We start from the raw sequence: 13,236 nt of genomic DNA on the forward strand, positions 1-13,236 counted from the left end.
GATGTATTTCATTAGGCAAATCTGCTGCACAGGAACTTTTTAAAGTGTTGAGAGCAACCATGCCAGCTTGAGGACTAAGGTATGCCTGACCCAAGCCGTGGTATTTTTAATAACCTCATATGCATGCGAGAGCTGGACAGTGAATAAGGAAAAACAGAAGAATTTATGCCTTTGAATTATGGTGTTGGAGGAGAATACTAAAAGTCCCATGGACTTCCAAAAGAACCAATAGATCCGTTTTGGAAGAAGTGCTCCCAGAGTGCTCCTTAGAGGCCAAGATGGTCAAATTTCATCTCTCATACTTTGGACATATTTTCAGGAGGGACAAGTTGCTGGAGAAGGCCATCATGTTTGGTAATATGGAGGGTCAGAGAAAAAGAAGAAGACCCCCACGATATGGATTAGCCAGGTGGCAGCATCATTGGACTCAAGTGGGCAACAGTAGTGAGGTTGACCCAGCATCGGACATTCTTTCGTTCTGCTGTGCATAAGGTCGCTATGAGTTGATGCCGACTCAATGGCTCCTAACAACATGTACATGTTAAAGCTGGACAATGAGTAAGGAGGATGGAAGAATAACTTATGCCTTTGAATTGTGATGTTGGTGACGAATACTGATTATATCCTGGACTTCCAGAGGAATGAACAGATCTGTCTTGGAAGAAATACAGTCGGAAAGCACCTTAGAACTGAAGATGGCAAGACTTCTCCTTATGTACTTTGTACATGTTATGCTTTAATAAGGTAAAAGCTCTGCAAAATAGAAGACCTTCAACAAGATGGACCGATACAGTGGCTACAACAACAGACTCCAGTGGAACAATTGTGAAGGGTATGCAGAACCAGTTTTAGTTTAGTTCCGCCACACATAGGGCTAGTATCAGTTGGAACCAACTCGATGACACACCTAACAACAACTGAATCTGGCCCTTGGTGCTGCCTCCAATTTCATCCTTATCAGACTCCCTTTTGGTTTGATCTTTTTTGTTGTTCTTATTTATGCCTTTGAGTAATTATAGAAGCTAGTCAAGCTTTCTAGAGTATTTTCTTTAAATACTCTACACATTTCACTTTTCTCTTTGTATCTCTATTCAAAAGCTTTCTCTAACTGAAATGCCTCAACATTAACACAAAATACACATACACACATCACTATCTAAATCCATGCCTTGTTTTTAAAAATAACTCAAAACAGCATTACCTGGATCCTAAATATCTGCTGAATGCTTATGTTGAGTGTCTTGTCCACACTCTGAACATGATACTCAGAGCAAGATTTTTACCATAATGTCTCCAGTGTTTTGAATGATGTCTGGTACATAGTAAGTAGGGATTAATATGTGCTGAACAAATAAACTCTCCAAAGTGTAGTGGTTTAGCCTTAGTATGTCTAGCTAACCAATAGCTTCTAAGCTCCCCAATGACCTAGAGCATTTAAACCAATAAACACAGAGACCTTTCAGATAATTCCATGACCTGATATGTTGTTACCTTCAAGGCTATTTAGAAATAAGGTTGAAACATATTTTGCCCTCAGCCACTGAAGAAGAATAGTCATAGTCTTTATCAATTATTTTTAAATTGATGTTGAGGTTCTTATTTTGTGAATAACTCTATTTCCACATACCCTCAGAATCAATAGTCGAAATAAATGGACAAATAATGAGCTATCTTGTTATTTTGGCATTGCTTGGATGCTGTCTTAGAGAAATAGCTTACTTTCATAAATGTGGTATTTTCCCTCCTTTAGTATTGAATGCAGAGAGATGTTGTAATTACTGCCATGTTGTTGTTAAGTGCCATCAAGTTAGTTCCAACTTATAGCAACCTGGTTGGTATATGGTTTCCAAAAAGCACCTGGTGGTTTGAACTTATCAGTCCAGTGCTTTTCTCTAGCATTCTGTGATAAAATTTTCCTCTCTGTCCATCTTTTCCTAAAATTTTTCTTTTCTTGGTGTCTTCACCTGAGAGGGTGACTGTCAGAATGAAGGTAGAAATTACCTGGTACAATTTCTACTGTCTCATGTACATTTTAGAATATCTCTAATTCCCCAATTAAAAAAAAATTAATTTATTTTTAGCTAAAAAATAAAAAATTAAAAAGCTTTACTAGAGAAGTAAGGTATTCTTTCACAACCATATTTACATTTTAATTATATATATTTTTGACTTTTCCTAAAGCTTTAACAAAAGATAGTCCTCCTGTAGAGCCTGGACTACTTATTGCTGAAGAGCTTTCTTGGAAATCTCTGAAGCCACGTAACCTTGTTCTGAAGATTCATACATACGCTACCAAGGCTACAATGGTTCGCCTCCCTGTGGGGTATGTCATGACTTCCTAAGAAATTTTAGAAACTTGTAAATTGTTGACTAGTAAATAATTAAATACGTCTCTACAGTATTTCTTACTGAAGTGATTTCATAGTTCATATGATTCTTGAGAAAAACACTTCCATGAACAACTGCATAGAAGAAATGTTGTACACTGAACTACCTTTTGGAAAACTCAATATTGTCAAAAATTTTGGGAATTTCATTAGAAGAAGTAATATTTAAACTTGTTTAACCCAGTATTTTAAAACTAAATTTATTAAAGAATCATATTTGTTTACTCTTATTATATATCCATAGCAAAAACCATGACTTTATTTAAACACAAATTAAGAACCCTAGCATTTTCCCCTTACCAATCTATATGTTGTTGTTATTATTGTAAAAATACATATTCTATAAAACTTGCCAATTTAACATTGCTTCTAGTATACAATTTAGTTTTATCAACTTCACTAAAAATGTTGTGCAAGCACTCACTACCCATAACTGTTGCCAAATTTCCCATGTTACCTGTTGTCTGTTTAGAATTTGTCTTTAATTAAAAGAAAACTGGTTAAATACATCACATTTCTAATTTTAAAGAAAATGTGAATCATCTAAAAGTTTATTTAGATTTATACAATTCAAAATATTACTTCATACATGAGATGATATAAATATTTTTATTTGATTGTTTTCTCAAAGGCCAAGTATACTTATTCTATGTGGCAAATGAAAATTTATCATTTTTTGTGATAAATTTATCATATATTTCAATATATGACTTAGACTTAGAAATTTAAGTCTAAGTCATATATTGAAATGCTAAGAAAATGTATCCATTGTTGTTGTTGTTGTTGTTAAGTGCCGTGGAGTCGGTTCCGACTCATAGCGACCCTGCACAGGGTTCCCGAGGCTGTAAATCATTACGGGAGCAGAACACCTCATCTTTCTCCCGCGGAACCGCTGGTAGTTTCGAACTGCTGACCTTGCGGTTCCCAGCCCGATTCGTAACCACTACGCTTAGTAGTAGAAAATACTAATTTTGAAAACCTCAGTATTTCTTACATCTGCCCTAAAATCATGGATTGGAGGGATGCTACCAGAAATCTAGACCAGTCTTAATGTGTTTGTCACTTTCAGGGTGGGCAAATCTGTCCTGGAATGCAATTATTTTTGTTATAAATAATTATTAAAATATAGATTTTATGATTTCTGAGGGTTCTTTCAAAAGACTTAATACCATCTGTGTTAAAAAATTCAGCTCTCCACTAATATTTGACCTAATTTCAATTACAAGAGGTCCTTATGCTGCCCCCAGCAGTAAATACTACAACAAAGGAAATGCTCCTTCTCACATGACGTCCATTCTCTTTAGGAGACACTTCCTGCTCTTCACTATATATTCCCAAATAGGACATTACATACAGATCTGCAGCATGGTCACTTTTGTTGTTGGGGATGAAGATGTTGTGCTGCCCAACTTTGAGCCGGTAAATATTTCAATGACTAAATTAAGAGTTGTTGTTTGTTGTTGTTTTCATTCATAAATATGTAAATCTCAAAAATTTTATTCTCTTTTTCAAGGATTTTAGACTAGAGTATATCCCTATTTTTAAAATTCAGTTTACACAGTTTTTACCTTTAAAAACTATTAAGTATATCCTGCAAGAAATTTTCAAATGCAACCAGTATTCATCATAAGAAATCGTCTAAACGCTGTAGGACACAAGTTGTATTTTTTTCCAACAACCACTTTCTTCTCTGCCCTGATGAGTCCTCTTTCACATCTGTTAACATCTCCCGTAGATTACTTGTTAAATGCTGTTGGGTCAGTTCCAACTCATAAGAACCCAATGTGATAGAGGTGAAGTGCCTCTGAGGGTTTTCTAGGTTGTAACTGATATGGAAACGAATGGCCAGGATCTTTCTCCAGTGGAGAGCCCTTTCGGTTAGCAACCAAGCTCTGAACCATTGTACCACTAGAACTCCTCTGGTAACATCTCAGGTAGAGCCCTAATATAGTATTGTTCATCCCATTGGGATATAAAGGCTTCATGAAATTCTTCCTGATGCAGCTTAAAATTTTTTATCTTATACTCTTCTATCATCTTTTTGGCCTAATAATGATCATGGAGTATGTGTCTCTAGCACTTAAGGAGAGGGGATCAATGGAACGTTTTGTCATGCTCTCATTCCTTTCTGCTTTCTTGGCTTCTTCTTTCTTTCTCTTTCTTCTCTGCTTTGACTGACAGGGTCTGAAAGAAGAGATGAGAAAAATGGTGCTAGACTCCTCAGTAGTCATCTCCTGGCATGAAATGTGTGCATGTGCATCTTGGGAACAAATTTGCTTAGGATTTTCCCCACTGCATAAATCCTGACCCTCCATCCACTCCACTTCCAACCCGCATCTTTTAATAACCACAGCCGTACATGGAAGAGATCTTCTCACCCAATCAGCAAGCCTCTTTTGGCCAGGGTGGTTGTTGTTATGTGCCTTCAATTCGGGTCCAACTCATAGCAACTCTAAATAGAGTTTCTGCGAAGTGGCTGGTGGCTTTGAACCACTGACCTTTTGGTCAGTAGTCCAGTTCTTTTCCTATAGCACCACACAAGGACCAAGGCAACTCCCTTACCATTGTGTTCACCTGGTTGTGACAGGGTCAACTGCTGCACTCTTGCCTCTCTAGGCAGTGGTTGTGCAGGGCTCTCCATGACACCCTCCTCTCCCCTAAATCCCTCCATCTTTGACAACCGTCTTTTTCTTCCTGCTCAGAAGGCACAGAAAATCAGCAATCCACCTTAGAAGTGAGTGGCCCTTGTTTTTTTGTTGTTCTGTTTTTTGTTTTATTTTTAAGTTTTTATTGTGAATTGATTGATAGTTTACATGGGAGAACATCAGCTTTACACCATCATTTTATTTCAATGATTACAATCTCCTACATGCATCATCATTCAATAGTATTTACTTCCATTCCCTCTGGGTTTTTTGTTTTGTTTTGGAGGGGGGATGGATGTACACAAAAACACTCAGGAACATATAATCATTTAAACAACCAAAGGGCACATTCTGCAAGCTTGCCTCTTGGCTGCCAGTACCCAGTTCCTCTCTTTTTCATGAGTCCAGAGTCCTCAGTGGCTCCCTCTCTCCATGCCTCTGTCTCTGGTGTTACTGCTTCTCTGGATAGGGTCCCCCATTCCACTTGTGCATCCTTGATGGTCCTAGGGTCCTCTGTTTCTGGACTGTAAGATTAACTACACCCCTGTTTTTGTTACAAAACTTCTACCTTTACAGTTGTGACAGTCACAATTAGTCCTGATAACATTAACTCACTATTGAATTATAATAATCTTACTCCATCTCTTTTCACTGGACCAGTCTAGACAAAATGAAAACTATTCAGTGGGGACTCTACCTTCCTCCACATACTCTAAAACTAAACTCCTTCTTGGAAACTTGTAAGCCAGACAATCCGTGCCTTAATCAACCCCTCATTTTAGGTAGCCAATGTCTAAATTGCCCGTTCCTATCCTGTCTACAGAGGGGATAGAATTGATACTTTATGTGAAGATTCCTCCCTTTCAGTTGGTATTTTGAGCTACTACATCCATCAGTATAGGTCAAGTTCATCCAATTGTAGCAATTTACACGCATTTCCTTTATAAAAAAATTTTTTTTTACCTTCCTCTAATCGAGTTCTGGTTATCAAACCATTGAGGCTAGGTCAAATGGGTACTATTTGCAAGTTTGAGTGTTCTTGTGCATCTGCCCTCACTGCATATCAGCTGGATGCTTCACTCTCAGCTCCAGCCCTCCATGGCTATGTCCTTATCCATGTGGCCCTTGTTTCTTAAATTACATTTGCCCTGCTTGCTTTAAATTCTTATTTTGTCTTTTCTAATAGTTCTGCTTTAGATAGCATAAATTATCCAGTTTGTCATCTTCTATAGGTGATGAATTCCCCAGGTGTTTAGATATTTTGGCATGTGAGGTCATATTTCCCTGGATTTATTAACTCATACATATTGTTAAATGAAAGAGGAAAGGTTCTGGTCATGACCCAGTGTTCTTTGGTCCTACAGTAGAATAATTATAAATTTAAAAAAGGTCCAAGCACAGAAAAATGCAGACCCCTCAGAAAATGACTAATCGCTCACAATGCAGCCATTTATAAGACAAATTTTTTGTTCATGGCTATATGCTAGGTTTCATGATCATTACTGAGAAGAAGCTTTTCCCAAAGTTACTGTGAAGTGTGAAGGAGCTACTGGATAAATTAATGCATTAAAGCAGCAGGTCATTTTCATCCATCTTCATCAGCTTCTGGTCCCAGCAATGAGCATGTGCTGCCCAAGCATACTTGCTGGATCATTCTCTGATATTTTTGCAGAGATTCCACCATGCCCCACTGCACCCCTAGTATACATACAAGGAAGAAAGCAAGAGAGACTTTATAGCACCATTTTCCTGTCAACTCCAAACACCTTCATCTTTAGAGCAATTTCACTCCTACCTAACACACAACATTTTGTTGTAATAGTTGGCTTTATCTTCTCGAGCTGATTTTTTGAAATTTTCTGTTCAGCTCTTGGACCTCCTCAGCTCTTCCATTTGCTTTAGCATCTCTATGCTGGACAGCAAGTTTCAGAGTTTCTTCTGACATCCATTTTGACCTTTTCCTTCTTTCTTGTCTTCTCAAAGACTTTTTGCTTTCTTCATGTAAGATGTTCTTGATGTCATCCCACAACTCTTTTGGTCTTTGGTCTTTAGTGTTTAATGTATCAAATCTGTTCTTCAGATGATCTCTAAATTCAGGTGGGATATATTCGAGGTCATATTTTGGCTCTCATGGACTTGTTTTCATTTTCTTAAGCTTCAGTTTGATTTTGCATATGAGTAATTGATGGTCTGTTCCACAGTCTGCCCCTGGCTTTGTTTTGACTAATGATATGGAGCTTTTCCATCATCTCTTTCCACAGATGTAGTCAATTTGATTTCTATGTAGTCCATCTGGCAAGGTCCATGTGTATAGTCATCTCTTATGCTGTCTAAAGAAGTTATTTGAAATGAACAAATCATTGTTTTGGATAATTCTATCGTGTGTTCTCCAGCATCATTTCTATCACCAAGGCCATATTTTCCAACTACTGATCCTTCCTCTTTGCTCCCAACCTTTGCATTCCAATCACCAGTAATAATCAATACATCTTGATTGCATGTTTGATTGAATTCAGATTGAAGAATTTGGTAGAATTCTTCTATCTGATCTTCACTGGCTTTAGTGGTTGGTGCGTAAATTTGCATAACAGGGGTATTAACTGGGCTTCCCTGTAGGCACATGGATATTATCCTATCACAGATAGCATTGTACCTCATGACTGATCTGGATATGTTCTTTTTGATGATGAATGCAACACAATTCCTCTTCAATTTGTCATTCCCGGCATAGTAAACCATGTAGTTGTCAGATTCAAAATGACCAATACCAGTCCATTTCAGCTCATTAATGCCTAAGATATCGATTTTTATGCATTCCATTTCATTTTTGACCACTTCCTATTTTCCCAGATTCATACTTCGTATATTCTATGTTCCGATTTTCAATGGATGTTTATAGCTGTTTCTTTTCATTTTGAGTTGTACCCCATCAGTAATTGAAGGTCCCACAGGCTTTTCTCCCATGATTTTTACTCCATTCACATTATCACAGTCAACCCTAGTTTAAAGAGGCAGCTCTTCCCCAGTCACATTTTGAGCGCCTTCCAACTTGAGGGGCCTGTTTTCCATTACTATATCTGACAGTGTTTCTCTACTATTCATAATGTTTTCAGTGACTAAATATTTGAATTAGTTCATCTCTCTTTCTTCCTAGTCCATCTTTGTCTGGAAGGTCATCTGAAACCTGTCCACCATGGGTGACCCTGCTGGCATTTAAAATACCAGTGACATAGCTTCCAGAATCACAGCAACTCACAAGCCACCACATTAAGACAAATTGACAGACAAATTGTGGCCATTTGGTTTTAAGTGGAGACCGTCACTTTAAATTTTGAAGCAATCTGTGCATGCATAGTAAAACACCCCAGGGGTGGGGGTGGAGTTTCCATTCTTTTAGGCATCCCCTCCAGTGACCAGAATGGAGGTGCGCAGACAGTGAGAGACCAATGAACAGATACCAAAATAAAAAGAATGTCTACACCTATATCTCTGTGGTTCTGTCAGGTGTTTGTGGCTGTTTTGATCCTTCCCCCACTTGGTGTCTCCCAAGATGGTGGCTCTGGGAGTAACTCAGCATTTTGAATTAGAAAACAATGAATTTCTTGATGCTGCTACAAATTCTTCTAGCTGTAAGCCTTCCAATCTTCTAAATATTCCTTTATATGTGGTTCAGAGTTCTAGCACTATCCCCTGTGGCTGTTTGGTCCGGTATTCTGTGATGTTGGTGACGGAGCTCCTCACTGCATGTCGACCCAATCCGCCATATTAGAAAATGAATCTAAACCAAATATTACAACAAAATGTGCAAAGATCTGGAATCAGAAAACCAAAAAGGAAGAACATGCTCAGCATTTCTCAAGCTGGGGGAACTAAAGAAAAAATTCAAGCCTCGACTTTTGTTATAGAAAGATTCTCTGGGCAAATTATTGAATGATGCAGAAAGTATCAAGAGAAGATGGAAGGAATACACAGAGTCATTGTACCAAAAGGAAATGGTTAATGTTCAGCCATTTCAAGAGGTACCCTGTCGGGGACTGGCCTCGACAGGGAAGTTTGGTTCATGAAGTAGGGAGATGTAGCGGCGAAAGAGATAAAGAAAGAATATATACAAAGATGCAACGAGAGAGACAAAGAGACACCCCAAAACTAGAGTGGATACAAGACTGGCAGGCAGACCCTGGACCGCAGGCATCATGGCCCTGCAGGCAGTAATGCACGCAGGGTTCCGTCTGCATTCGCCTTTTGTTTCAGGGAGGGATTTTACACAAAGGAAGAAGGTGATCATTAAGACAGGGTACAGAAATGAAATGTGATCAATTATTCAAAACAGGACACAATGATTTACAGGAACAAATTCTAAAATATACATCTCAAATTGTCTTAATAATCTAACATCCTTAATTTTCCAGAAATTCAAGCAAATTGTTATAAGTTACTTTTTAGGTTCAAATCCTAAGGCAGTGTCTCGAGGTTTCTCAAGGCTAATTAAAATACCTATAGCACTTAATCTCTACTGGGTAAAGGTGAAAAGGATTCTAAAGGTCTGACGAGAGTCAAGCTGTTTCAGCTACCTGGCTTAGGCTTTGCAGGAGGAAGAAGGATGCCTAGGTTAATGGTTTACACCTGGGGACGATTTAAGGAGGTTGTCACTATTATTCATTGAACCATACTCCGGAATTCCCCAATCTACTTGGAGTGAATTCCTTGGGCAGATTGTCTCCAGAGCCTCCCAGCAAACTTGCCTTTGGAATTTTTACGGCCTCAGCTTTAGAAGAGGCTTTTGTTTTAATATTTGTCCATGGGTATTATGGGTTCATGTATTAAGTTAATATCAAACATAACTGAATAATTTGATAAAGAACAGTTTGGACGTGCTTGCCAGGTGGCCAGAGTTTGTTCCTCAGAGAGGTTTGTTCCCAGGACCCTACGCACTGCCAACACAGTTGAAACGTTAAGAGAGGCACATAAGAAACCATTTTCTCAGAAGCTACAATTACTGGAGTTAGAAGCATAGAATGAATAATGAGACCGGAAAAAATTAGACAGAGGTAGCCCAACAGTGAGTTTGCAAAAACCAATGAACCCGGGACATCAGGAGGTCACTTCCTTGGCCCTCAGGGTCCTTGGCTGGAAATCCTGAGTGGGGCCTACATGTTGGATTTTCGTCCATGACACAAGGCCTCAACATCTCAGTGCTTTGCGATCCCCAACAGTGCCATATGATCAAGAGCCAATGATACTGAACAAGGAAGTCTAAGGTGCATTGAAGGAATTGGCAAAGAACAAGACACCAAGAATTGATGGAATGAAAATTGAAATCTTTCAGGAAAGTGAAGCGGCACAGGAGGCACTCACTCATCTCTACCAAGAAATTTGGAAGACAACTATCTGGCTGACTGATTGGAAGAGATCCATATTTGTGCCCATTCCAAAGAGAGGTGACCCATTGGAATGTGGAAATCATCGGACAATCTCTTTGATATCCCATGCAAGTAAAGTTTTGTTAAAGGTAATACAGAAACGGCTACAATCATACATTGACAGAGAACTTCCAGAGGTTCAAGCCGGATTCAGAAGAGACTATGGAACAAGGGGTATCATTGCTGATGTTCAATGGATCTTGGCTGAAAACAGAAAATATCAGAAAGATGTTTACCTGTGCTTTATTTACTATGCAAAGACTTTTGATTGTGTGGATCATGATAAGCTATGGACAACTTTGCAAAGATGAGTATTCCAGAACACTTAATTGTGCTTATGAGGAATCTGTACCTGGACTAAGAGGCAGTTGTTTGAACAGAACATGGGAACACAGAATGTTTTAAAATTAAGAAAGATTTGTGACAAGGTTGTATTCTTTCACCATACTTATTCAACCTATATGCTGAGCAAATAATCCAAGAAGCTGGGTTCTATGAAGGAAAACGTGGCATCAGGATTGGAGGAAGACTCACTAACAACCTGCAATATGCAGATGATACAACCTTGCTTGCTAAAAGTGAAGAGGACTTAAAACATTTACTGATGAAGATCAAAGAGCACAGCTTTTGGCATGTATTACATCTCAATGTTAAGAAAACAAAAATCCTCACCACTGGACCAATAAACAACATTCTTATCAATGGAGAAAAGATTGACGTTGTCAAGGACTTCATTCTTCTTTGATCAACTATCAACCTTCATGGAAGCAGCAGTCAAGAAATCAAATGACGTGTTGCATTGGGCAAATCAGCTGCACAAGACCTTTTTAAAGTGTTGAAGAGCAAAGATGTCAGCTTGAGGACTAAGGTGCACCTCACCCAAGCCATGGTATTTTCAATAACCTCATATGCATGTGAAAGCTGGACAGTGACTAAGGAAGACCATAGAAGAATTGATGCTTTTGAGTTATGGTGTTGGAGGAGAACATTGAAAGTGCCATGGGCTGCCAAAAGTACCAAAAGATCCATTTTTAAAGAAGTGCAACCAGAGTGCTCCTTAGAAGCCAAGATGACCACACTTCATCTCTCATGCTTTGGATATATTGTTAGGAGGGACCAGTCGCTGGAGAATGATATCATGTTTGGTAAGGTGGAGGGTCCGAGAAAAAGAGGAAGACCCCCAATGAGATGGATTGACCAATTGGAAGCATCGATGGACTCAAGCATGGCACCAGTAATGATGTTGGCCCAGGATTGGGCAGTGTTTCATTCTGCTGTGCATAAGGTTGCTATGGATCGGTACCAACTCGATGGCACCTAACAACAACAACACAATAATCAAGATAGTCTTTAAACACCTCAGGGTTTTAGCTAGTTTGCTGAATATTAGTTACTTCCTGAAATCCTTATTTCCATCTTGTTTTTACTATTTTTCCAGGGTTGATGATGGTGAAATTCTGAAACCCATGCTAATATACACTCTTGTCATTTTTATTTTTATGGTTCTCACCCTGAAATGAAGAGCTCTGGTAGTGTAGTGTCTGTGAATCAGACTGCTAACCTCAAGATCAGCAGTTCGAAACTACCAGTCATTCTGCAGAAGAAAGATGAAGCTTCTTACTCCTGTAAATAATTACAGCCTCAGTAAGTCTGTATAGGGTTGCTATGAGGCAGAACCGACATCATGGCACACCACCACCACCCTAAAATATTTTCTGTTCATGGGCCCCCAGACTCCACACCATTATTGTTGTTACTATTAGGGAAATTTGGGTAGGAGAAAGAATGAGGGTTATGGTTGGGACTTTGTCTTGTCTGGGCCTAGGTCTTCATTTATGGTTAGGACCTAGCTAGGGTTAGTGTTAAGGGTGAGGGTTGTGCTAAAGCTAGGAGTAAGGCTTGGCCTTGTTGTTAGGATTATAGTTAGGTTGATTACGTACTCATTTAATTATTTTTCTTGAAATCAACTTGATTTCCCTTTTATTTGAAGTTCTGTAACTGGATTATTCCCTCTTTTTACTTGTTGGTTTCCTGCTATTGTTCTTGCATGTATGTGTATCTCTGGCTCTGTCTTTTCAGTCTTATCAGTCTATGTCTGTATTGAAACTAGGTCATATTGTCATGTATATTAGTATCAGGTTGTTACTTGTTGGTGGTGGTTCTCTAGCCAAATAACTCCCCTTAATATGTTTTGTAAGATTGGTCTGCTTTTTACAAGTTCTTGTTTGTCTGAATATGATCTAATTTCAACATCATACTTGATGGACTGTTTTGCTGGATATATGATTCTTGGTTAGAACTTTTTTTTTCTTTCAGAGTTTTATATATGCTGTTCCACTCATTGTCCTTTTGAATACATGATTTCTTCTTATTAGTATTCCTTTGTAGGTAACTTTTTGTTTTTACTGAGATGCTGTCAGGATTCTTTCCTTGTATTTGGTTTTGAAAATTTTGATTATTATATATCTTGATATTCTTCTTTTAGGATCTATCCTTTCTTGAATTGGTTTAACTTTGTGAATGTCTTTTCACCTTTCATGATATTAGAGAAGTTTTCTTCCAACAACTCTTGGACAATATTCTCTGTGTTTTCATTGTTGGTAGTTTATTTTTCTCTTCCTGGCCTGGAATTCCTGTCATAAATTAGTTATTCCTCTTGATAGTGTCCCACATAAGTCTTAGGAGTTTGTTGTTGTTGTTGTTGTTGTCAGGTGCCATCGAGTCAGAACCGACTCATAGCGACCCCATGCACAGCAGAACGAAACAATGTCCGATCCTGAGCCA

At 38.5% G+C, this 13,236-nt stretch overlaps 1 protein-coding gene across 1 annotated transcript in view; it reads left to right on the top strand.

Moving 5' to 3' along the window:
• Positions 1–13,236, top strand: part of ADGB (androglobin) — a 330,382-nt gene that overhangs the window by 198,562 nt on the left and 118,584 nt on the right. The window contains 2 exon segments of the mRNA XM_006872054.1: positions 2,182–2,323; positions 3,692–3,806. Coding sequence (XP_006872116.1) covers positions 2,182–2,323; positions 3,692–3,806 — 257 coding nt within the window.

Source organism: Chrysochloris asiatica, unplaced genomic scaffold (genome assembly GCF_000296735.1).
Source record: "Chrysochloris asiatica unplaced genomic scaffold, ChrAsi1.0 scaffold00182, whole genome shotgun sequence".
Lineage (NCBI taxonomy): Eukaryota > Metazoa > Chordata > Mammalia > Afrosoricida > Chrysochloridae > Chrysochloris > Chrysochloris asiatica.